This window comes from Trachurus japonicus, chromosome 15 (genome assembly GCF_045865225.1).
Source record: "Trachurus japonicus isolate A0001 chromosome 15, Traja_1.0".
Taxonomy (NCBI): Eukaryota; Metazoa; Chordata; class Actinopteri; order Carangiformes; family Carangidae; genus Trachurus; species Trachurus japonicus.
The window spans coordinates 21,468,321-21,493,709 of NC_140921.1; the positions used below are offsets into that span (position 1 = coordinate 21,468,321).

At 42.8% G+C, this 25,389-nt stretch overlaps 2 protein-coding genes across 5 annotated transcripts; both read left to right on the forward strand.

Moving 5' to 3' along the window:
• Positions 1-2,370: 2,370 nt before the first annotated feature.
• On the forward strand, positions 2,371-9,047 carry bag3 (BCL2 associated athanogene 3). The gene is made up of 4 exons (XM_085800454.1): positions 2,371-3,323; positions 5,552-5,887; positions 5,973-6,323; positions 6,877-9,047. Exons 1-4 carry the CDS (start codon positions 3,117-3,119, stop codon positions 7,783-7,785), a joined length of 1,803 nt encoding a protein of 600 aa, XP_085656580.1. The 5' UTR covers positions 2,371-3,116; the 3' UTR covers positions 7,786-9,047.
• Positions 9,048-10,065: 1,018 nt separating this feature from the next.
• inpp5f (inositol polyphosphate-5-phosphatase F) lies at positions 10,066-25,170 on the forward strand. Of its 4 annotated transcripts, none has more exons than XM_085800475.1 (21): positions 10,066-10,610; positions 12,363-12,443; positions 13,742-13,878; positions 14,227-14,262; positions 14,712-14,840; positions 15,013-15,198; positions 15,644-15,700; positions 16,067-16,265; positions 16,407-16,586; positions 16,999-17,066; positions 17,545-17,669; positions 17,790-17,867; positions 17,987-18,107; positions 18,861-18,989; positions 19,853-19,970; positions 20,065-20,263; positions 20,531-20,602; positions 20,698-20,771; positions 20,959-21,087; positions 21,172-21,259; positions 21,405-25,170. In XM_085800475.1, the coding sequence occupies exons 1-21, from the start codon at positions 10,514-10,516 to the stop codon at positions 22,519-22,521; spliced, it is 3,420 nt and encodes a 1,139-aa protein (XP_085656601.1). In that variant the 5' UTR covers positions 10,066-10,513; the 3' UTR covers positions 22,522-25,170. The 4 variants fall into 4 exon arrangements, with proteins under 4 accessions (XP_085656601.1, XP_085656602.1, XP_085656604.1 ...); XM_085800476.1 differs by having other exon boundaries at positions 15,031-15,198; XM_085800478.1 differs by lacking the exon at positions 14,227-14,262.
• Positions 25,171-25,389: the final 219 nt, after the last annotated feature.

The following is a 25,389-nucleotide window of genomic DNA, read 5'->3' on the forward strand; positions in this document are numbered from 1 at the left end:
GCTAGGGCTGACGTCACGCTGGGAGTCCAGGGAACGTGCGCGAGGAAAAGTCCCGGTGAGGTCAGAGACAAGAAGACGACGAAGCGGTGAAAACTATACTTTATACTTTTATTCGGGGCGTTTCGTTTGTCGTGGTTGACTGGTTTATTAATGTCTATAAAGGCTCGTCGTCGAACCCAGTTAGTATTTATTTTGTCACATTAGGCCACCTCGGGAAGTCGTTTGCATTAGAGACTTTTATTTTGAAGTAGAACGCGAGGGTAGGCTTGTTTTAATTACCGGCACCCGACAGGTCCCAGCGGCTCGAAACTAGGGGACCTTTCTAGAAACGGAGCTCAGGCTATGAGCTCAGGTGACTCCTGGAGTGAGAAGGCTACAGTGTGAGAACGTGTTGACACATTCATGATTTGAGGAGGAGCGTTATTAACTACAAGTATGTAAGTGTAATAGGTAATAGACATTACCCAAGCTATACTTAACACAATTAACAGACTGTTAATTCCTACAGTAACATTTATTTTATCAGTTTTTATCATTCATGTTTGATAATGGATACACATTATTTCTTCAAGCTGTGAAAACTGTTATAAGAAACAAAGAGTTCAAACACCTTGTTCACCTTGTCACTTGCCACAGACTGTATATATACACTGTTGCATTAATTTTTCTGTTATTTTACTTAAAATGAAGGTAGGAGATTTATAAGTTATTTTACTTCTTCCTACTCCTTTTCGAACATGTTGTCCTTTTGTTTTGTTTTTTGCATTTTGTTGTGTTAGTTTTGTTTTTGTTTTTTTGTATGTTCTTCTATTTAATATATACTTTATACTTTATAAAACTTTTCATTTCTTTTAATGTATCTTTATTTTATTTTTCTCTCTGATCATGGAGATTCTAAGTTTTGTTTTTATGCATGTTCGAAATAAAGATTTCAATCAATCAATCAATCAATCAACAGACTGTTTTAATTTACAGTAAACACGTGTAAAACACGTGTAATTTAGTTGTAATCAGTTTTATCATTTATGTTAGATAATGGATACACATTTCTTCAAGCTGTATACCAGTGGTTCCCAACCTTTTTTGGTTTGTGACCCCATTTTGACATCACAAATTTCTGGCGACCCCACGATCGCCATCAGTTCAGATATTTTTATATGCTGCATTTTATTTGAACTCGATTTATATTCCAGAAAGTGAAAGTATAGAATACAGTTGTGGTGTTTAAAAAAGAATAATACTTTGTTAAAAGAACATTTTTATCAGTCATTTTTCAATTTTTCATGCGACCCCATTTGAATTCCAGGCGACCCCACGAGGGGTCCCGACCCCAAGGTTGAAAAACACTGCTGTATACTGTTCACACACCGCTCTTGTTCTCCTTGTCCCTGACCTTTAGGCTACTAGCCACCGTACATAGGCCTATATGATTAATCAATCAATGATTAATAAAACGATTATTGAATGGGAGGTTTATAAAACTGTATGAATCCTACTGATGTATTTTGCCACAGTGGGCTGTATGTTTTAATAATAGCACTAGGGGGCGACAAAGGCAGGACTCACAACAAAAACTCCATTTACTGGCGTTAACAATTATTGGGTGCTTTTATTTTGAAGTCGCTTTTATTGGCTAATGCATATGACTTATTCTGTGTAATAATTTAATTATCAAAGATTTGATTGGGATCCATAAATTGTATTTGTGGTTCTAATTTGAGATGAATAGCACTTAGAGCTTTACACTTGTTAGAAGTCACTTTAGAGTAAGTAAGTCAAGTCAGGAGGATGGTTGGTTACCAGATGCATTTGTCATTTGTTGGTTGCTAGGCTTGCAAAAGCCAGAAATGCTCCCCCATGCATATGAATATTCTTGAAATGTGTCATAAAATATTCTGGACACATCAACGTCAGCACCCAGTGAAGAATCTAGTAATCATTTGTCAATGATATTTATCACTGACCAATGTCATCAGCTACTGTAATACATACAACTGGACATTGTATGGCTGACTGCCGCATTTTCCCAAAGCAAAAATAAGTAGTATAAATAAATACAATATAATATATGTAATTATCACCTTGAAAAGTGTTTTTGTTACTAGTACACACACAACAGGATTAAAAAGATGATCCACCAATTAAATCTGGTTTATATGATTCATTATGTATCTTCTACATTGTACGGCATCAAAAGCCTAGAAACATCTTCATAATATTCCTGATGGAAAATATTTATAGACCTGACACCCCTCCACAAATTCCTGGTCTTGGGGATGTGGAAAGATGATATGGTATTTGTTTTTGTCTTTAGAGAAATGAGCTCTACAGTCTATTTTTGTTTATTATCAATTCTCTTCTCATTTTCAGGGCCCCCCAAAATACAGTAATCAATTGTCTTGAACTATAAAAGTCTGGACTTGGTGTGAGCATCACTCTAAAAAAAATACTACCTGTAGGCCTAGTGGTTTCAGACCATGTCCATCCAAGTGAGAGTGACTCTAATAATTTACTATCATTTCCCTTGTGGGATGGGATGAATTGGAGTGACCCCTGTGATCAGGGAAGATCTGTCATTAAAGCTGTCACTGTGCCCACTCTGTATCACAGCAGCACCACGGCTATTATGCAATGTGTACCAAAAATCACAGCAGAACCCAGACTGAGTTCCCTTGGACGAGATTCATCATGATGTGGGAGTCTTGAGTACATCTATTTGGGAAATATGTTATCGTGCAAAGGCTTTGGGATTCCCTTGTCTGACTAACATAATGGCTCTCAAACTGGGGGTCCAGCCAGGGCCACAGCTAGGGGTCAACTGGGGGTCGACGGTGAAGGTTTCCCAGTCAGCAGCTGCAGCACACACCCGGAGAAGTCGATGGAAAGTAGGAAAATTAGGTAAAATATTAACACGAGAGAGAGGGAGAGAGCAGAGATCAAGTGTGTGTCTATGTTGGGGGGCGGGGGGGGGTCTGCGACATAACAGTCTCAGAGCCCGTGCCACCGTACCCGGCGCTGTCCGCCCCCGACACTAACCCTGCTATTTCGAGAAACTTCCAGCCCACTTTTCCCACGTCACTTGAAGGAATCTTTAAAGCGTCCGTCGCCTGTATAAAATGTCTCAGTACTCGACAGCAGCTCGAAACATGAACGGCATGATGAAGGCACAGTCGCCGCCGATACTGACGATGGCTAATAACGACAACGAGCCGCTGCCGCTCGGCTGGGAGGTGAAAATTGACCCGCAGACGGGATGGCCATTTTTTGTGGACCACAACAACCGCACGACCACCTGGAATGACCCGAGACACGACACGAAGAAGGTAAGAGAGAGAGAGAAACAGACAGAAACAGACAGAGAGAGACAGAGAGAGAGATAGAGAGCGGCTGCGTAAAGTTGTCTCGTCTGCGGGTGGCTGCTGCTGACGAACCGCACAACTCCGCAACCACTGCGTTGGTGCGTGTTTTTGTGCCTCCGATATGTTGTTAAAGCAGCACCGGCGTTGAGCTACATCACTGTTATATTAGTCTTGTTGACTATGTCTATAGGCCTTGTTTGGCACCGCCGCCTCCCCCTCACACAGACAGCTCATAAGCTTATTATAACGGGTGATCAACCCCGTTATGTTCCCGTGTCATCATCTAATACTATTATTACTCAATGACTCACCCTGCTGCAGCATAATGTGTAAAAGGACTAGTCTATGATGAACGTCCAGTGTATTTTTTTTTTTTTTTTTTTTAATAATAACGTGGCGGAAAACACTGCGACGTCCTGCTGCCTGCTCATATTAAACTTTTTCCCTTACATGGATTGAGGCAGGTCCCGTTGGTTGGTTCATGCTGCATGGCTGAGGCTGCCTGTCATATTCAGCTCTATTTAATATAACACACGCTGTGAAAACAGAGAGGGAGAGAGAGAGAGGGGTCTGTAGAGGAAAACCCGTGGAGCTGAAAGTGAGCTTCACACGGCTGCCAGTTGGTACTAGTCTTTAGCCACTGTTGTCCAAAGTTAGGGTCCCGACGAATCTACTAGAAAGACACAGCTGTCAGGGGATAAAATTGGTGCAATGGTGCTGCTGGCAGTGTGCGGTGTCCCATACTGAAATGGCAGAGGGCAAAGGGTCGTTCACAGCTATTTCATAACTTTTTGCCTCTACTACCTACTGGTTTACATATAAATGCAGAGGTTGTTTTTTTTGTTCAGTAAGGATTTTTTGTGTGTGTTTGCTCACAAATGGCTGAAGACAAAACTTTGACCACTTTTCAAATATATGACTGGCAGAGTGCTGAACTACCAGTTGACCTGTTGCTCACACCTCTCTGTAGCTGTCAGTGGCAGGTGTCCAGTCACACTGTGTACACTATGGGAATAAAAAGTGAAAAAACGTTTTTACTGCAAATGGAAACGTACACCATTAGCCCTGCAGTGTTTGACACATGTGATGCCTTATTTATAATTTATCGCCAAAAGTATTATTCCCTGTGATATTGTGATTATTTTTTCCTGCAATAGTGGGAGCCTCATTGGGATTTTTCTCCACTCTGATTCTTATGTAGCCTGTCTGATATATCAGAATGGTTTGTGCTGTTTCTCATCAGACTAGGTGTGGTCATAGAAGACTGTCACTATGAAGAAATCCAGTTATCCACTGTTAAAAGTTAAAGCAAAAAAAAAAAAAAAAAAATTATATTGACTCTTCCTGGTGAATTTTTGCAAAGGGTGGAGGAGAAGAAGCCCCCCCCCCTCCCCTTCTGTCTGACATAATGGTGATTAGCTCATATCATGTTTGTATGGAGGGCGCGCCACACAATCGTGTGTGGTAATCCAAATAGATGTCACTCTCTGGAGAAAAATGTGAAACTGAAAACACAGCAGTTGTCTGACTGGAAATGTGCTGGAGTCCCTGTTAATCAAAAAAAGTTATTTTCATTCATCAAATCCTCAACGAGGTGATACTTTTGGCATCACTCTGTGGAAATGTCATGTTTCAACCTATAACCTTTGCATGACTGAGAACACTTTCCAATAAAACACCTCTAGGTTGGTGTTAAGTTGTGTTTCGGATGGACTTAGTTCAAATCTAAATCATTAAGCACATACGCTTAATAATTTATTACATAAAAGTGAAAAGTTACAACTTTTACTCAACAATATTCAATCATTTTTTTTAGCTGTATAATTGTTTATAACCTCTAATTGGTAAAAAAAAAAAAAATTAAACAAGCCAATGATCTGGCAAAAATAGAGTATAGAATAGAAATAGAAGAATACTAAACCAGAGTGAATGAAGGTTAGTGTTAATAGTGACAGCCAAGTTTGTTGTGTCTATTGTAAATAAGACCACACTAACTCACTAACATTGTCTGTCAACTGTTTTTATGGTTAAATAGAGGAACCTAAAATGGACCTAAAAGTCACCCAAAATGTAAACTAAACGTCATCTAACTGTGTTGTGTATGTAACGCAAAAGATGAGACAAGGATCTTGACATCAATTGTTTAAAATGTGAAATCATATCAATATACTGTATTACTGGTTATGTTTCAGGTGAGAGAGGTTTCAGCGAATGGACCTAACATACCACCAGAACCGAGCCCTCTGGAGACACAGAAGACCTTTGTGAGGGAGATGAAGCACCCCATCCTCCGCCCAGGTTACGTTCCCATCCCGGTCTTCCACGAAGGCGCGGAGCTGAAGCAGCAGCAGCATCCATGTTATTCCTACATCCAGCCGTCTATGGCACAGAGTATTCGGACAGATGGACGGACACCTTCCCCGACACCAGTGCTCCACTGCAGGCCCAGATCCCCTCTACACGGACCCTCAGACGGCTGCTCAGCTGATCCCGGAAAGGTCGTCTCACCTGTTTCACAAACATCAGAGGTAGGACTTTGTTTTGAAACGATTGGCGGATTGGAGACAAATACTAAAAATGTTCACTGTTTTAATTTGATCTTTTTTTTTTCAGGTATACACTGTCCCGCATCATCAACCCCCACGGCCCAGCAGCACCGGTCTTCAAGCAGGTTACATCCCTATCCCCGTGATCCACGAGGGTGGAGGAGGTCAAACACAAACACAGGCTCAGTTAAATCCCTCCGTCTACTCCCAGCGTGTCCCCTACTCGGAGCACCAGCAGCCCTACCACCGCCTTCAGGCAGACGAATGGCCCGGCTACTCTGCAGCCATGCAGCCCCCCCGGGAAAGGGCTTCTCCCATACTGTTTACCCAGCATCGGGACCCTGCTACCATTCACCTCCAACCTCACATTAGAAGCCAGTCACCCATTGTAACACAGGTGATTGGAGAGAGACCACAGGTAGTTGATCTTCTTTGTGTTGTCATTTGTGTAGTAGTTTCACTTCTTGAATTTAAAGGGACAACGAGGGGTTTTGGAAAGCCTATTTTCACACTACATTTCCTATGAGCCTCCGCGTGCACGGTGAAATTCTTGGACGGACGAAAGCGAAAACATTTGCCAAGAATGTTTTCATTGATCAAGAATGAAAGTCGGAGGTTGGAAGACGATCAGATACCATCATAGTTCCGACTATAAATGGTGATTCGGTGGCGTTATTCCCATGACCCGCCGGGCAGCGTCCGCGAAAACCGAAAGTAGGAAATGCTGCGAGAGCCGACCACTAAATAACTATAAGACAAAATGATATATTGAAAACTGACCCATTAACAGGTGTGGGTAACGTAGATTCATCCACATTAATATGAGACTCTTTTATAACCAAATACAAACTCCTTGTTGTCCCTTTAATTACTGACATAAGTAAACTTTTCTATGATATTCTAATTTATTGAGATGCACCTGTTAGTTATAGATTGTGACACTTGCTAATGATTTCTCTTTAACTCCCAAGGTTCAACAGCACATCATCACAAGAGACCCGCCGCAGAGAATGGAGCAGGAACAGCACAGCACACAGCAGAAACCAGAGCATACGCAGATCCCTCAGCCGTTGCACATTGAAGCTGACATCCCAAAGCCTCAACAACCTCAACACTTCCAGCAGCCTCCACCTCAGCAGCCTCAGCAGTTCCAGCAGCCTCAGCCTCTCCAGCAGTCACAACACTTCCAGCAGCCGCTACACTTCCACCAGTCGCCACCTCAGATGTCTCCGCAGCCTCAGCAGCCCGAACCGCAAATGCAGCCACCGCCGCAGCAGCCGCAAATGCAGCCGCCACCGCCGCAGCAGCCGCCACCGCCGCAGCAGCCGCAGCCGCAGCCACAGCCACAGCCACAGCCACAGCAGCAGTTCCAGCCTCCCCAGAAACCAGAGCAACCACAACAACACACAGCGGATATCACAGTTCAAATACCTCCAAGACCAGAAGCCCAGGACGTGGCGGCTGCCCCCGCCGAGGTCCCGCCTGTAAAAGTAGAACCCGAACAGGCCGCGCAGTGCCCAGTCCACCCAGGCTTGGCGAAGGTGCAGCAGATAGTTGGACGGGTTTCTAAACTGGAGCATGAAGTGAGATGTTTTGATGGAAAGAAGAATGATAAGAAGTACTTGTTACTGGAGGAACTGCTGACCAAAGAGCTCTTAGCGCTGGACTCGGTCGACCCAGAGGGTCGCGTAGACGTACGGCAGGCGAGACGGGACGGAGTCCGTCGCGTACAGACCATACTGGAAGCACTGGAGCAACTGGAGGAACAGCCAGCCAAGCCTGCTAACGACACCGCCATGGAGGGAGACAACCAGACGCAGAAGGGAGAGCCCAGCATGTTCACCAAGGAGAACGTTGAGATGGCCAAGGAGATATCATAATGACTGCACACTTCATAATCAAGAGGAGAGAGGGATAAACCTGCTGCATATGTGAGAGTCAACCAGTCTGCCGACTCTCCTCTTGCTCTGTCTACAGCATTTGTGGAAGTTGCATGCATTGATTAACAGTGTTGGTATTTCCCGCCATTCAGCACATTATTGGTAATTCAGTGCAATTGTGTTTTTTCAAGCCAATGTTGTTGCCTTCTATGTTGTGCCAATGTCTTCATAACAAGACAGCTGTCATGATCGAGGTGTTGACAACAATTTATAGTCAATTTAAAGTTTGAATAAGAGGCCTTTATCAATGAATGGAAGAAAACAAGAAATATTTTCTTAAGAAATGTTATGTGTAGTTGCCTTTTGTCTTGATCAAATATTGTATGGAGCTTTTCTTAATCCAGTCAGCTCTTCAGTTCGTACACGAGTGCAAACATCGGGGGCTTTGAAAGAGAGCTCACTGCAGAACTCGGTCAACATGAAAAGCATTTCCCCCCTTTTTATGGCCACATGGCCATGTTGGAGCTGCTTTATCACACAACACAGTGAATATGTTTTATTAGATGCTGCTTTTTGGTGCATTACTGATTTTGCCATCTTTGCACTTTGCCATCGTTGAAATGTATCATGCTGAAAATTCAGCAACACTTCGTTTTAAATATATCAGTTACACAGGTTTTGATTGATGTGCTAGAGTGTTTGTATGTGCATTGGTTTACTTGTTATTTCAAAACACTATCAGTATTTATATCATTATATTGTATTTTGGTACATTTATGAATGTGTGATGACAAATGGAGGTGAGATGCTGTATCTTACTTGAGATGTGAGACAATCAGCACTTAGTGCTCGTTAGGAATCAGACAAAATGATTGTCAGAATGTCTTTGTATAACTACCAAAGCCACAATCTGTAATAACACTAACACACAAATGGCCTAAAAGCCTTAAAAAATACCAATGGTGAGAAAATGCCCAATTCACACAGGAGTGAAGAACACTTCAAAGTATTTTTTTTTTCAAAGGTACTTTTTTTGATTGCCCTAATTGTTTGTGTAGTAACTTATCACTGTAGTACAACCATAAGCCATCTGTAAGGTGTGTAACACACCTTTACATATTATGGATTGTGGCTTAGTCTTGATCACAGTAGCAGGCTGATGTATTGAAAGCAATCAATCGTGTTGGTATGGTTGAAAATAAATTGTATTTGACATGGATTTTGCCTAATATTTGGGTTTCCATAAATTCTGCAAAGTCTGAGACTGAGTCTTATTCATTATTTATTATTTTTTGAGGAATCCAATACTAGCTTTGTATTGTCTGCCTATTCTGGGAGAAAAGTTATCATTAAACTATTTACTATTTTTAGGGCTGCGACTAACAATTATTCTTTATTATTTATCAGTCAGTGATTAATTTATTTTAAATGCTTACTACAGTTTGCTAGGAAGGGTTAGCAAGGAGTAGGTTATTAGGTCTTTAGAATACAGGGCATGTTTTATTTTAAGCATGCCTTTACCAGTCTCAGCTGATTCTCTCACTAATCAGTTAACCTCTATATATTGTGTGCATACATCTAAACCTGAACTGTAGGTGCATATGTCTACTACCTACTAAAGAAATTCATTTGTTACATGCATGAGTGTTTGAGCTCCCTGTTTGGCCCTGACCCAGTCTGAGCCTGGTGGTTTTCACTGCTGAGATTAACAGTCATGACTGTGAGGTCAGCTGCTCTCTGCCTCTTCCCTTAGGCCCCACTGAGTCATGACTGACAACATGTTTGTGCCCTTATTATTCCCATGTGGGTGGAGACATGAGTGGTGGGCTGCATTTTGTTCTTTTTATACATGAGAATGATCCCAACCTGTTACATCAGAGCAGTGATTCAATTCTTTTTGATTTGTCGATTTATATATGATCCACTAATTTAAAAAGTCATTTTACTTTGCTGTCAGTGAAGAAGAGACACTGCTTAGTAGGCCTACTACAAAAAAATTGTAGTCATTTTATTCAAGAAAATGCAGCATAATAGTGTACAATACAAAGGCATGGGACACAAGGCATTTTCAGTTTGTTTTTTAAATACAAAAAAGGACACCGAAATAAAGGGGAAAACTAATAAAAGAAGGACTCAAAATATAGATCATGAAAGCAAATCCTTCCACTCTTCAACATATATTTACATAATGTAGCCTTGTTAATAATTACTCTGCTGCCATGCTGGATGTTTTCATCTAGTACCTGTAGTCGACTCACCGGTGATGACGGCTCAGCCGCAGGTCACGTGTCATTGTTTGGAGCAGGAAACAGTCGCTTACGTCTTGAGCGCCTCACACCACCAGCAGCTGCCTACAAGGAGCACTTTTACTTGCTCGTTGATGTGTTTTTGCCCTCCCACTGTCCGGCATGCCCGTGGGAAGGGATGCCTCTCCAGTAGAAGACGAATTTGATAATCATCATGCGTAGATGTGGATTAACCGGACCCGACGCGCCCCCAGCTGCCGCCGCCGCCGCTGCCGCCGCCGCTGCTGCTGCTGCAGCTAGCTCTCTGGGCAGCTAGCTGCTCCCGTAGCCGCGCAGCCCCGGAGAGAGACAGGAGCTAGCCGTGGCTAAGCTACAGTTACCTCCGAGACGTGGAAGTTGATAATTAGCAGTGCCGAGGCTGCTGCCGCTGCTAAACCCAGCCGGTTGCTTTATTATCTTTGTGTTAGGCGAAGGGACAGAAAATGGAGCTGTTTCAAGCCAAAGACGAGTACATCCTCCAGAGCGGCGACCGCGCGCTGTGGTGCAGCCGGAAAGATGGGACCATGACGGTCAGACCTGGTAGGTCCAGTCCGCTGCCGGCCGGGTGACAGCTCTCTGTCCACCGCAGCCGGCCATTCACCTCACACTAACATATGGCTTCTCTCCCTGTCAGAGCCATATAAAAGCTGTGTGTGTGTTTGTTTCCTGCCCTGTTTAGAGCTGACAGACATTATTCTACTGCTGCTTATATCACCACATACTGAACCAGGAGTCCAGTCCAGTCTGCCCCTATCACTCACTCGGTCGTCTGTGTTGTAAACGTTGTCGTTATCATTTAACGACTATTTAACTGTCCAGTGGCAGGAAAACAAAAGGGTATAAGCCATTAAAATGCTGGATGCGCCATTCCTATGTCCTGAAGTCATCGTCCTAGCTTTTTATTCCGGGAGTGCCAACACCCTCAGACAAGCTCCAAAGTTCTCCCTTAGCTTCTTATGTTACCTCCTGAAGGGTAAATGTGACTCTTCAGCTCCTCTTTAGATCAAACAGACATAGACCATGACTGTAAAAGGGTCGAAAAAACTAACAAAACAGCTTTACAGTACATACCATGTGCTTTACTTATGACATCTTGGTAGAGGTGCTGTTTCTAATGTGGTGAGTAATAATAAACTGTAAGAGCACTGATATCACAGCACAGTGAGTAGGCTACAAGTTGAAACCTGCATGTTTTGTGTCACTGTGGGTTGTGTAGCAGCTTCTGTCATTACACCTCGGTTACATTGCAGAAGTTGAGTTGTGCTGCTGCTGCCCACAGCTGTGACAAAGTGTTAGAGCTAGTGAATGAAATACCGTGGACTCTGGGTATTATATATAATAAAGTAAAAGGACGGCTCACAGCAAAGGAAGAGTTTCATTAGACCTGTGTGTGTTATCCTGTTATCCTGTTGAAGTTGTATGGCTGTGCAGCCATCCTGAACAGGTTTTCAGTTGCACCACTGTTTCATTATTTAATTGGAAAAAGGGTTTCCACTCCTCACTGGGTTTCCACTCTTCTCTCAAGCACACAGTCAAGTACTTTCACAGTATTACTCATCCAGAGTGTAGAAGCTGTGGCATTACTTTTTTTTGTTTTTCTCTGCGAGACCTTTCCTGGCCTGGCCTCCACGGCCGTTTCCCTTCGTCCTCTGGCTCATGGAACAGGAAGAATCATTGTGTGAAGCTGTTCTCCACCCTTAGCCACACCTTTCACATTTTTCCAATTTTCTCCACCATGATGTTCGATCCATCACCAATGCAAAGAATTTCAATTTTCCCCCTCAGTCTCAGAGTTTGTGCTTTGCCATAAGTGACTTCAAACTTTGCTACTGTTCAAAAATGTTAGTAAATGTCGTTGTGCCAGTTTTCTCTTCGTGGATTAACCACCATATAGGTTACAGACCTATGACTGGTTTAGTTAGACCCCTCCCTTTACCGGTTATTTACTGTATTTACCACAGATATTAGCTCTGCACCATGTCATCAGAGTGTTTGTAGGTTGTTTGTGGTTTTGTAAAACTCTAGTTTGAAACTGGAAATAGAAAATCAACCAGCCATGACCGTCATGGTCTTCTCTCACATTTAGGAGATTATTGAAGTTGTCAGTGTGAACATTGAGCTATTTCCTGCTCTCACGAATGAGATAACTTGAGGCCTTTAATTGAGAAAGAGGCCATGGCATGTACATATATCATATTTTATCATAGCTGCTTCTTACCCAAAGCCTACCTAGCTGAGCTGTCTTACTACATATCCCTGTTCTCATGTTTCATCTCTGTGTTTTTATTGCAGCGACAGACCTGCTGCTGGCCTGGAATCCAGTGTGTTTGGGTTTGGTGGAAGGCGTCATTGGAAAGATCCAGCTTCACACAGGTGAGTAGACACACAGACACATTTTTGAACATTTGAGTTAGCAAACCATCCGGTGCTTGTCCAGAACATTTCTTACTCAGAAGCAAAGGTGTGAAGAAATTAATTCATTTATTCATTCATTCAGGCTTTATTTTAACTTGGGAATACATCGAGGCAGCAAACTCATTTGCAGTGGAGCCGAGCAGAGGATAAATTAAAAGCTCCTAGAAACAAGAAACAACAGTTTAGAGCTTATACAAAAAAAACTGTCAGGGAGTACAAACTAACAAACAAATAACATTGAAAAGGGAGAAATACAAAGCAAAAAAACACAATAAATAAAACATCTACAATGATGAAAAAAAAATTAGAATAAAGATGAGACCAGCTAAAACAAGAACATCTGGTAGCAATGTGCAATGTAATTTAAGATTTTAAAATGTCAGGCTCATGATTAAAGTGAAGTTTTTGATTAATCGTTCACAGTTGTTCCATGTTACAGCTGCACAATAAGAAAAAAACTGGATCCAACCACCTGACTGTGTTTGATAAAAGCCACATAAAAGAAAGCAGTGAAGTAATGTAAGGGGTAAAGACCAATAAGAGCTTTATAAATAAATAAAACCCAGAGTCTTTCAGGCCTTTCTGTAGGAGGGAGGGCCACTCAACCCCGGCATAGAGGTCACAGTGATGTGTGTTATAACTAACTCCAGTAATAAATCTTACCACAGAGTGATAAATTGAGTCCGGGAGCTGGGGCAGGATGTAGAAAATGTCACTATAATCCAACATTGATTTAAAAAAAGTTGCCTCATTATGTATTTTTCTATAATACAAAGGAAAAGAAAGTTTCTTTCTTTCTCTTTTTTTTTGTAAACAACTTTTTATTGGTTTTCAACAGAAACACAAAATATACATTTTGCCATCATGTCAGTAACAGAGATAGATAAAATAAAATAAATAAAATATTGCCACCCATCTATCCTATCATCAGAAAGTTTATTTCTATAAAATAAACTTATGGACATGGACACATGATTTCAAAAACCCAACAGTGTGTATCCATGAACATGACTATTTATTCCATTATATTTATTGCGCACTTTCATGTTTCACATTATGCCCATCACAGGAAGATACTGTATATGTATAATTCTGATAAATCAGACCGATCACCATGATTTAAATATTTATTTACCAGATGTCTTGTGTTTTATGGCTGGTGTGCAGCTGGTTTCTTCGCACCTTTCAGAATGTGAGGAATTCTGCACCCATGACGCAACTCCCCCTCAACCCCCCTTTCTCTCTCTTCTTGGCAGATCTTCCTCTCGGCCTCGTATTAATCCGCCAGAAAGCTTTGGTCGGCCAATTACCGGGCAACCACAAAGTCTACAAGATCACCAAGATAGCTGTCATTCCTCTGTCTGACGAAGAGCCGCAGGAGCTGGAGCTGGAGGTGTGCATGCTCGTACTGTAAATGAGAGACAGGAGCCACTCAGTTGTGTTTTAATCACCGCATTCGTCCCCCTTGACAATCATTATAAGACTACTTGTGAGGATCCTAAATTGTTTTCTGTGTAACCATGAATACTCGCCGTATGCGTCAGCACATGATTCATCCTGTAGATGAAGTGATAGTTGCGTGAAATGAGACGTAGTTATCTCTCTTTTTTCCCTTGTTTTCTTAAAAGATCTGTTTTATTTCACCCACACAGTTAGAGTAAAAAAAAAATGACTGTAGGCATGAAATTGCTGTAATAGATCTCAAAGGAAGTTGCCTGTGGCTAAGATTTGAGTCTTTCAGGGGAGCTTCATGGATGGTGAGACAGGATATTTTCAAGTGAGTAAATACAGACAAGGCTGATTGTTCCTGGATGAGCTTTTAGACCCCGTCCTGTTAGACGTTGTCCGGGTACGGCAGTAGAGTCACTCCACCCGGTTTGTGCCTAGAAATCCTATAGATCAGTGTAGTTGGGAGATTGTTTCCTGCATTTGTCCAGAAACATGAGAATCGTAACATTGTAGTTGTTGTAGTTTGTAGCTGAATCTAGTAGTAGTGGGTAGAAGCTTATGTTTCTAAATTTTTTTTTATCAAGTTCCAGCATCACAAATTGAATTTCACAGACTGTTCTACAAGATGGTTTGTGTTTTAGAGCTTGGAGGTGGTACCAAACTTGGTTATTATCCTAAATCTTATAAACTTCTCTCTAACTCTATTTTCTAAATATCACTGTCATGTTGATTATATCTGTGTAACTGCATAATTTGACACAGGTTTCTGTTTTTCAGCTTTGCAAGAAGCATCACTTTGGAATCGACAAACCAGAGAAACTGGCCCAGTCTCCTGATGAGTCAAAGTTTTTGATGAAAACTTTTAGTCAGATCAAATCTAATGTTGCTGTCCCCATCAAGAAAAAGGTATTTTTGTCTCATACACTTTTTTAGAAAATATATATATTCTGTCATCTTCAAAACCGCACATTCCCTTTTTCTTACTTTCCCGCTTTTAAAGGCTTTAAGGTCCTCGCAGGGTTTTCTTTCTTTTGCTTCGTCATCTTACTGCTCTTTCTTATCCACCCACCCATTCCAGTATTCCCCTGCCTTCCAGGTCAAGGAAAACAAAGAGAAGGAGCGACTGGAGAGGCGGCTGCTGGATGAGCTGTACAAGATATTCATGGACTCCGACTCCTTCTACTACAGCATGACGTACGACCTGACAAACAGTGTGCAGCGTCAAGGAGACTCAGAGAAGACCAGCTTACCCCTATGGAAACAGGTTTGAAGAGAAGCAGAACAAACAGAATGACGACACTCACACATACATAGTCTTCTTTCTTAATGTGGGGGAAGGAAGGAATGTGTTTCAGCTATATTTTATTTCTAATATTTTATTTATTTATTCATTGAAACAGTTTTTATATTTTTTGTGATTGCTTGTGCTTTTTTGCTGTTTATAACCTCTGTAATGCACTTTGATGGAAAGTGCTCTATAAATAAATGTATTAAATTTATTATAAGCCACCGTCAGCACATAGAATAATTGTAGTGCTTTACTCCAATCGATAAAAAGAATACCTGATTGTTAACGCGATGCATCCATGAAGGAATCCTTCAAAGCGAGAGGCGTGGCCATGACGACAGCGTCACACAATGATGAACAGTTAAGATAAAATGAATGAAATACTTAACAAGTGACTGATTGTACTTTTAATCTCTTCAAGGTGGATGACCGCTTCTTCTGGAATAAACACATGATCCAAGACCTCATTGACCTTCAGGTAAACACAGACCGGTTCTGTTTATTATTGTGTTTCTATTACTACAGTAAGAATTGAATAAATAGCCACTTTTGACTCTTTTTTTGTCCTCCTTTCAAATTCTGGTGCAGTGTTTCTTTAAAACGGTCAGCTCAGACTGTGTAGCTAGCTGACTGTGAAAGTGCAGCAGTTGTATGTGCTGATAATTACCAGAGCTTTATGAGAGGAGTATGAAAATACTCAGTGAATAGAAGCGATAATGGCTCTGAGTTATGAAGGATTATCCACTCTGGATACTTAGTGGATGCAAAGTGTGTCCCTATCAGCCTGGCAGGGAGCATTTTAATCTTGTCCTGCTGAGTTTTTTTTTTTCTTTGACTGTTCCAGGTGCCAGAGGTCGACTTCTGGGTGATACCGATCATCCAGGGCTTTGTACAAGTGGAGGAACTGGTGGTGAACTACAACGAGACGTCTGACGAGGACAGGAGCAGCCCCGAGACCCCGCCGCAGGAGGTCACATGCGTCGATGACATCCACCCTCGCTTCACCGTGGCCCTGATCTCCAGACGCAGTCGCCACCGCGCAGGTACAGCGAGTTACTGTCAGCTCAAAGCACAGGAAGGGTTTCTTTTACAAAAAGCTTGGAATAATAATAGCGTGGGAGACAATTAAGTTTTGATCTGATTGTGAATAATCCGAGCGGTCGATGTCATCTCTCTGCCCAAAGGGATGCGGTACAAGCGCAGAGGAGTGGACACGGACGGCCATGTGGCCAACTATGTGGAGACCGAGCAGTTGATCCACGTGCACAGCCACACTCTGTCCTTTGTGCAGTCCCGTGGCTCTGTGCCGGTCTTCTGGAGCCAGGCAGGGTACCGCTACAATCCGCGGCCACGCTTGGAGAAAGGTCAGCACAGCTACATTATCGTGCATATATTCCCACAGAGAGGGGTTTTTCATAGCCTTTGTTTGAGGATAATAGACTTTGCTCCTCCAGGGTTTATATACTTGTACCTTGAAAAGGACATTTGATCCAGCACCAGTGTTTTATTCATCACTGCAGTGTATTTGAACATGGCTGTGTTACTGTTCTTGCTCGGCACTTTAATTTTTACTAACTGGGATTCGGGGGAAAATTATGAATTGGATTTGATCAGACTGCTATATCCTTTTGTGAATTAAAACATACAAACTTACGGTACTTACTCTCTTTTCTTCAAAGCCACAAACACGATGTCTTGACTATGACATTTTTACCCAGAATCAGTTAGTTGTAAATCATTGCCATCTTTTTTTTTTTTTTTCTCCATATGTTTCAGGGGAGAAGGAGACCATGTCTTACTTTTCTGCTCACTTTGAAGAACAGCTTAAACTCTACCAGAAGCAGGTGAGTCACCATTTGAATGCTTGGGTATGTGATTAACATATTTATGAACTACTTGAATGCACCAGTACAGTCATGTGTTAAGATCATTTTGAATTCATCACCACTGTGGTTGGGGAATTAAACTGAGAGAACCCTGACTGACACTGGTGACATTTTTCCCATTATCCCACCACTGTCATCTCACACCACTTACATTTGAAAATGTATTCAGTCAGACTATATTAAAAATTGTCTTTGACTATAATGTTGCTGTTAAAATGCTGGTACGTAGCTGTTATGTTATTTAAGCTTTTGAAAAACTAAACTTATTGGCCTTTTGTGTGAAGAGGTAAACTGTCAACCTTCCACATGCTGACTCATCGGTCTGCTCTCTGACATTTAGCATCTCAGTGTGTTTCCACTGGAGCGGCTCACAGAGGGACACAGTTCATGTTCCCCACAACTCTAAATGACGGCGCTCTGAATTGTCCCTCTGCAGGTCATCATTAACTTGGTGGACCAAGGCGGACGAGAGAAGCTGATCGGCGACGCGTATCTGAAGCAAGTCCTGCTCTACAACAACTCCAACCTCACATACGTTTCATTCGACTTCCACGAGCACTGGTAAGAGGAACACTTTCCTCCGCTGTGAAAACGCCTTCATGAATGTGCACGTAAAAATCTATTTCTATCCCACCATGCATTAACTTCCCCGTTTCTGTTCCTTACGTTTCTGTCTCTCAGCCGGGGTATGAGGTTCGAGAACGTACAAGTACTGACCGATGCTATTTCTGATATCATCACTGACATGAAATGGGCCTGGTAGGTTGCAGAAGCAGTGAACATGAACACTATTCTTGAGACAGACAGCAACAGCAACAATAAATGCTGAGGAGGCGGTAGTATATGTAATCCTCCGACTTGTCTCGTCCTCCTGTCAGGGTGGACCAAGCGGGAGTCATCTGCAAACAGGAGGGAATCTTCAGAGTCAACTGTATGGACTGTCTTGACAGGACCAACGTGGTTCAGGCTGCTATCGCTCGGGCTGTGATGGAACAGCAGGTGAGATGTTTTCTTTGGCAAAGAAACAGACGTACGTACACGCACCAGCTGAGCCTTGAAGGTGATACTTTCTAAGCACGGTTCACTTCTTCCTGTGGTTTTTCATCTGAAACCTACATTGTTCCTCTCACGTACAGAAACTGACTCTAGTGCTCATAAAGGAAATCTCTGTTCCTACTGGTCGGAATTGCAATAACCATATAGTTAATCAGGGGATATACTGACAATACCTGACAGTGTTGCAGTATATTGACATGAGCTCTATTTTTGACAATGTAATATAAGTAATGTACATAACAATAACATAAGTGATCAGTTGTATTTTACAAAGTGCTTTAAAAAAGGTGTCAGTGTAATTCATCAGATTCACTTGGTGACACGAGTCCTTGTCTCTGCTGTTAAACTCTGTGTTTGTCCAACGGATTAGTGACAACTGCATGTATTTGCTCATCAGACCACACACACACGGTAACAGCTGACATTGGATGTTCAGGCAACACTGAACAGGAAAGATAGAAAACAAGCTGTTTACCGCTCGTCAACTCAAACATAGACTGCACAGCACAAATGTCTCAGCTTTGTAGAAATCCAGCGTTTAATCAGCAAATACAAGAGCGAACTTAGAAGCTCATTAAAGTGGATGCTGACTGACCTTTCACACAGCGAAAAAAAATGAGAGAGAGATGTCACAATGTACTGACGGAGCAAACGGTGTGCACAAGGACAAAAATATCTGTCTTGTTCTTCCTGCAGCTGAAGAAACTGGGTGTGATGCCTCCAGAGCAGCCGCTGCCTGTCAAGTGCTACAAGATTTATCAGATCATGTGGGCCAATAATGGAGACACCATCAGCAGACAGTACGCTGGCACAGCAGCGCTGAAGGTAACATCACTGCCACATCACTGCCCCGTCCACATCTGGATCAGTGTTTGCTTAGTGAGCCATTTATTCCTCTGACATAGTGGGTTTTTTAGTTCATTGTTTTAAGGGATAGTTCCACCTTCTGGCAAATTTGGCCCATTGCCATAATCCCTATAGTTTTAGGAGTAGGTTCGTTACCTTAAATTATCGGTGCAAGCTATTTTTATAACGGCGGAGCAGAGCCGCGAGCTGCTTAGAGCTAGGCTACGGAGGCTAATGGGATTTCTTGGTTTCTCTCATCAAACTCAATCCAACAACTCCAAAACGCTCTCGTGGGCAAGTTGTGACCTGCACATTCACCACACTACGAGATAATAATGGAATGTTACAAGACAGAGTTGTTTTCGAGGTAAATGTAGAGACTGCTTGCCGAAAAACTGCTCCCGACGGGAACACGCATCAGCTGTTTTGCATGAATTTACCACGAAACAAACTAACGCCCGTTATTATCTCATAGCGTGGTGAATGTGCAGGTCACAACTTGTCCACCAGAGCGTTTTGGAGTTGGTGGATTGTGTAATTGATGAGTTTGATGAGGGAAACCAAGAAATCCCATTAGCGTGCGTAGCGTAGCTCTGAGCAGCTCGTGGCTCCGCTCCACTCCGCCGTGCTAAAAATAACTTGCACCGACAATTAAAGGTCACGAACCTACTCCTAAAACTATAGGGGCGATGGGCCAATTTGCCAAAAAGTTGAACTATCCCTTTAAGCTACTGAGACATCAGTGTTATAGTATTTCAGTAAATCAAACACATCAAAATGACAAATAAGGGGTGAGTATTGTTGAAAAAAAGGTTTATTCAACACACACTGATCTGTTTTAGGGAGATTTCACCAGGACAGGGGAGAGGAAACTGGCCGGTGTGATGAAGGACGGCGTGAACTCAGCCAACCGCTACTATCTGAACCGTTTTAGGGATGCTTACAGACAAGCGGTCATTGGTATGGAAAAACAGAGCGATGTTATAGCTCTACATGTGTGTGCACGTACACATGTGATAGTCTCCTTTGAATCCAATCCTCCCTCTCTCTGCAGACCTAATGATGGGCCTGCCGGTGACTGAGGACCTGTACTCCATCTTCAGTAAAGAGAAGGAGCATGAAGAGAAAGAGAAAGAGAGCCAAAGAGGAGCTCAGGAGCAGGTCAGCCTCCTGCTGCAGACCTACATGCAGCTGCTGCTGCCGGATGACGAGAAATTTCACGGTGGCTGGGCCCTCATCAATTGTGACATGAGGTCAGTGGCCAGATTGATATCTCCTGACTGCAATTAGCTTGTGTTGACGTCATTAGCAGAGTAATTTATTACAGTGTTTTGTGTTATTAGTTACAGTCAGTTGTGTTCGGTCATGATTGTAGTTTAGATGAAGATCTGGCTGTATTTTTAGACGAATGCACACATGAATGCAGATAATTCAAAGGAGTTACTCATGTTTTCTTGCATCGGTAGTTTTCATTAGTTTCTGAAGCAGTCTTAAATGATACAGTTCTTTCCTCCCACCAGCCTCATTGATGCAACCAATAAAGATTTGGATGTGCTGCTGCTTCTGTCAGACAAAGCCTACTACATCGCCTAGTAAGTCTGACCTGTGGAAGATTTTGCACAAATGTGTCTAAATTAAAACGTTTTTTCTTAAGAATTCACTCATGCGTTCATTTCTTTTCCTCTAGCTACGATGAAGAAGCAGATAAAGTCAACCAATACCAGCGCCTCAATTTAGAGGGTCTGGAAAAGATCGAAATTGGTGAGAAGTTATGCCTCAAAGGAGAAGTGAAGGTTCCTGTGCACTCGCTGAGTCACCCGACACTTCCCAAAAGTCTACTTAACAGTTTCTCAGTAATGTTTTAGCACAGTCTGTGTTTGATCATGATTCATGCAAGAAAAGCACATGGCCAAAAAATGAATGTCATACGTTGTGTTTTCTTCTGCAGGACCAGAGCCGACTCTGTTTGGGAAGCCAAAGTTCTGCTGTATGCGTTTGCATTACAGGAACGAGGAGACGAGCGGCTACTTCCACACGCTGAGAGCAGCCACACGAAATCCTGAGGACGACGGAAAGGGTAGGGAAGAATATGGTTGTAAAAATTCTTTAAATGTCGCAGTAAAAAGACAAACTCTGAGACTTACATTGTGACATATTCCAGATACATTGCAATGCATAGCTGAGATGCTTCGCATAACGAAACAGGCCACAGGGCTGGACCTGCTTGTGGTTGAAAAGAAGCTGGAGAGGTGAGGAATTTGTTGTTAGGATACAAAGTATTCATCTGTCTCCATCACATGGCTTACTGTTAACAAAGATAAACATTTTTCACTTTTAACCAAATACAAGAGCTGTTTCTGGCAAACCAACAGCCTCTCTGTGTCTCTGTTCCAGGCGACAGAGTCGACCTCATGAGGATATAATGGGGATCCAGAACAAACCAGCTGATCAGGGCCAGGGGAGCTCTGGCTTGGCACAAGGCAAAAGCTTCCTCCTCAACAAATTCTCCTCGCTCAATCAGAAAGTGAAACAGACAAAGCTGGGCAACTTCTCCAAGCCCGATGTGAAAGTCAATTTCCTAAAACCAACTATGCACGTCAACCTGTGGAAGTCAGACAGCAGCTTGGAGACATCAGATAACCCCGGCGCGGGAGGCCTGAAAGACATCGGTGACGGGCACTCTGAAATGTCGGACTCCGATTCGTATAACTCTGACCCGGAGCACCCCCCGTGCTCTGGTTCTTTGGAGAACGTGGACTATGTGCTGCCCAGCTGCGGCATCGTAGCATCAAACCCCCGACTGGGCAGCCGCTCCCAGTCCATCGGCAGCGTGGAGCTGAATATTCCCTCCGTTATCCGAGTCACGGGCTGCGACGGAGTGCAGGAAAGCGCCTCCCAAGTCTTCGAGGACAAGTCTCCAGGCACCGCCTCGGTGGCCGAAGAAGCCATCCTGATTGACTTTGGTACGCCCATCGATGCCTACTGCCACCAGTTCGTCCAGGACGCACAGACCAAACCCGTCGAGGTGTTTGGAGAGCATCCACAGCCAGCTCCGCTCAAACCCCAGGTGCCTGTGCAGAACAAGGTCCCAGCAGACTCGGACAAGCAGCCGAACTCCGAGCCGCCGCAGCAGGAGGAGGAGCCCCAGCTCCCCAGGCCATCCCAGCTAGACGTCCAGTCCACTACCTCCAGTTCCAACCTCCTCACCGTCCAGAAGCCCAGCTCTGCGGCGTCGGGAGGCTCTCAGAGGAGTCTGGGTTCACAGTTGGAGGGCAGCCTCGGCCCGTCGCCCGCCGACAGCAACGGCAGCCGGGTGGTGTCCCCCTTTGCCAAGATCAAGAGCTCCATGGTCCAGGTGGCCAGCCTCACGCAGGCGGGACTCACCCAGGGCATCAACTTCGCCGTGGCAAAGGTGCAGAAGAGCCCGGAGCCAGACGCCGTCAACGAGGTCCAAGAGAACGAGCTGAAGGCAATGTTTACACAGTGCCAGACCAGGATCATTCAGATCTAGTGCTTTTCCTTGTAGCAGTACAACGTGTTGACACTTCCTGTATGGTAGCAGTAGCAAAAGCTTGCACATAGAGTCACCACACAGCCAAGAAACACGCTCTTCGATTTGCCCTTTAGCTAAACTCGCCCATATTAACACCGACTCTTGTACAGAACTTACAGATAAACACTGAAGCTCCACATGACAGAGACCATGTTTACATGCACACAAATATGGATTCATTGATTCTTATGAGAGCGTTTGTTTAGATCGTGTCCCTTCTGCCCTGCAGTCTTATTGACAATAGAGTCCATCACTGTTATGGATTCATAATCAGTTGTCATCAATACATCAGTTCCCTAAATTCCAATAATATGGAAATGTCTCAGAGAATCTGAGAATATTTAGGCTGAATTTGTTTTCAATGTTTTAATTATTTTGGGAATCTATTAGAACTGTTGCTAAATTGATATAATATATAAATCCAACTGAATTTTCACTATTCTATAAAAACAAATGACTAAGATTTAGGTTTTTAAGACATTTTAAACTTATACAGTTCCAAAGTACCTCTGTGCATGTAAACATGTCACTGTCCTTGGTCTGACGAGTTATTTAATTACCCACAATGCTTGCATGTGAGGTTAACGGTAACAAACCAGGTAAACGTTAGCTGCATGTTGAGAAGACCAAGTCCTGACTCTGACACATACCGTGTGTTAACCCCCCCCACCCGTATGTGCAGGTCACTTTTTTGGCGTGTGTGGTGTTGACCTCGTAACAACCTTCGATCTGTAACAGCTGTTGTAGAATCCGACCAAATCTCCTCTCCTCTTTTTTTTTTTTTTTTTTGGTGATTCCCAAAGGACGACTCTGTGTTTAAACTATAACCTTTTGTATAGGTGTCAGAAACTAGCCAGACGACATGCTGTACGTAGTTATCCTATGTAATATCAATGTTGTCAAGTGTAGCTTTAGAAGATACAGTATACCGTTAAAGAAACAATTACACAAGACCTTAGTAAGAGTAACCTGGTTGTTGATATGTACAGTGAGTATTGTATGTTTAACTGTTCCCTCAGTAGAGCCTTCCCTTAAGCATTTTGTATGGACGGTAGGGGTGGCAGCTTATTTTGAAAAGAACGCCCAGTACTGTCACTGCTGACCCCCGCGTAAACCAGACGACTGCTGGTTGTTGTTTTTGATAGATGTATGTATTGAAAGAACTATTCTGCTAATGGTTGTACTAATGAATCATGAGGGTTTTCGTTTTGAACCAGCGTTGTACATTGACGTTGCATGTCTGACAAAGATAGGAGAGTAGCATATAGTAGATATATATGCAATTGCACCCACCCAGTTATTAGAGACACTGACGCTTTATGCACTCCCCAAACTGAAAGCATATTTGCCTTAATAGGGAATTGAAGTGGGATTATGTATATCAGGTATTTATGGCAAAATCTACCTTTTTAAGTCCATTCTTACATGTTACATTTGGTGTACTGTATAAAAATTCATGTTCAGGGTTACTGTGTGTCATCATCAGGCTTTGTCTTGGGATGTTTCAGCCACACGGCGCACGCGTTCTCCAGGGTGAAGAGAAAAACGGTGTATGTGCTGTACAGTATGTGTGAGTTTGTGTGTTGGACCATCCCTGCTGCTGCTGGTGTTAAGAATCGCTCGCCTCAGAGCCCTGGTTATATTAACAAAGCTGTAAACGTTGTTATATTATGTGTGGGTTTTTTTTTTCATTAACCTCAAAAAGTGAGGTTTTTGCCTGATCGGGCAAACGTTCTAGTTTACCGTTAAAACCTTCTCCAGAACACATGATGATGAACCAAGGCCACCTCATCCCACTGTTATGCATATATCGACATGTCTTTTTCTCATTAATAATAATGATAATAATCTGTTTTGCCTCCAGCTGAAATATCCCAAGATAAACAGTCACGTTTCATATTTTGTGTTACATTTGCCTGTTTTCTGCATTTAGCTTGCTCACCAGCAGATGAGATGTGGGATACTTGTATATTTTGTCCGACTATAATTGTGTTAAGTGAGACTGTAGCCTTGGCTGCTTTCTGGGTAGTTAATCGAACCTGCTGATTTGTGTGTGGTGCTGCCAAAGCTTGAAGGTAACAGCTGTAATGCAAAGTTTTAATGCAGAAGGGTATAGGGTGTGTGTTTTTTTTTAAACTTCCTTCAGGATTGCAAACACTGGAGCAGTTCTCAAGCAAAAGCAAAGCAGAAACTTCCTGTGTCCTAAACTGGCTGTATGAAGCTTAAAGGAACAGTAATCCTCAACATTCCTGATAGAGACCACAATGCTAGAAGTGCTGGTGTCTGGTTTTTATATGCAAAAGCTGGCAGAGTAGGATCCATACCATTTTGTTTTTACACCAAGTGCTTTTGCAACCACCTCCTCATCTGTTCTCTGTGGTTGTCTTCCCCTCCTGTCAGGACCCGGGGCCATGACGAATGATCATGTGACCCGAGGTCTGAAAAAGCATTTGATTTGCACTGTTAAAGCACATTTTCTAGCATTAGCACCATTTCATCTGAATGTCTGTGGTCATTGTCTTTCTCCTTTTACCAACTGACTATTGTCATTGTTTTCCACAGTGTACTGAGATTGTATTGTATATTAAAGTATCCTATTTATTCTTATCCTTTTTTTGGGTGTGTTACTTGATAACAAAGTGCACTGTACACTCTTTGTTTAGGAAGATATTCCATTGGAATAAAAAGTACATGAGTGAATGAGTGTTGCATTTATTGACGGATCAATTACCAGGAAGCGTCTGCGTGCCAGCAGGCTGCTATTTAAAGATGCTCAGGAAGAAAAGTGCACCATGGGAAATTATCCTCCAGACCTCATTACTTTAT

What these genes read in the sequence shown, in the direction of transcription:
- bag3 (XM_085800454.1), top strand. Translation starts at nt 3,117, where the DNA reads ATGTCTCAGTACTCGACAGCAGCTCGAAACATGAACGGCATGATGAAG. An exon ending in CGAGACACGACACGAAGAAG is followed by an intron (nt 3,324 to 5,551) that starts GTAAGAGAGAGA and finishes GTTATGTTTCAG; the next exon opens with GTGAGAGAGGTTTCAGCGAA. An exon ending in CTGTTTCACAAACATCAGAG is followed by an intron (nt 5,888 to 5,972) that starts GTAGGACTTTGT and finishes TTTTTTTTTCAG; the next exon opens with GTATACACTGTCCCGCATCA.
- inpp5f (XM_085800475.1), top strand. Translation starts at nt 10,514, where the DNA reads ATGGAGCTGTTTCAAGCCAAAGACGAGTACATCCTCCAGAGCGGCGAC. An exon ending in GCGGCCACGCTTGGAGAAAG is followed by an intron (nt 16,587 to 16,998) that starts GTCAGCACAGCT and finishes CATATGTTTCAG; the next exon opens with GGGAGAAGGAGACCATGTCT. An exon ending in TTCGACTTCCACGAGCACTG is followed by an intron (nt 17,670 to 17,789) that starts GTAAGAGGAACA and finishes TCTGTCTCTCAG; the next exon opens with CCGGGGTATGAGGTTCGAGA.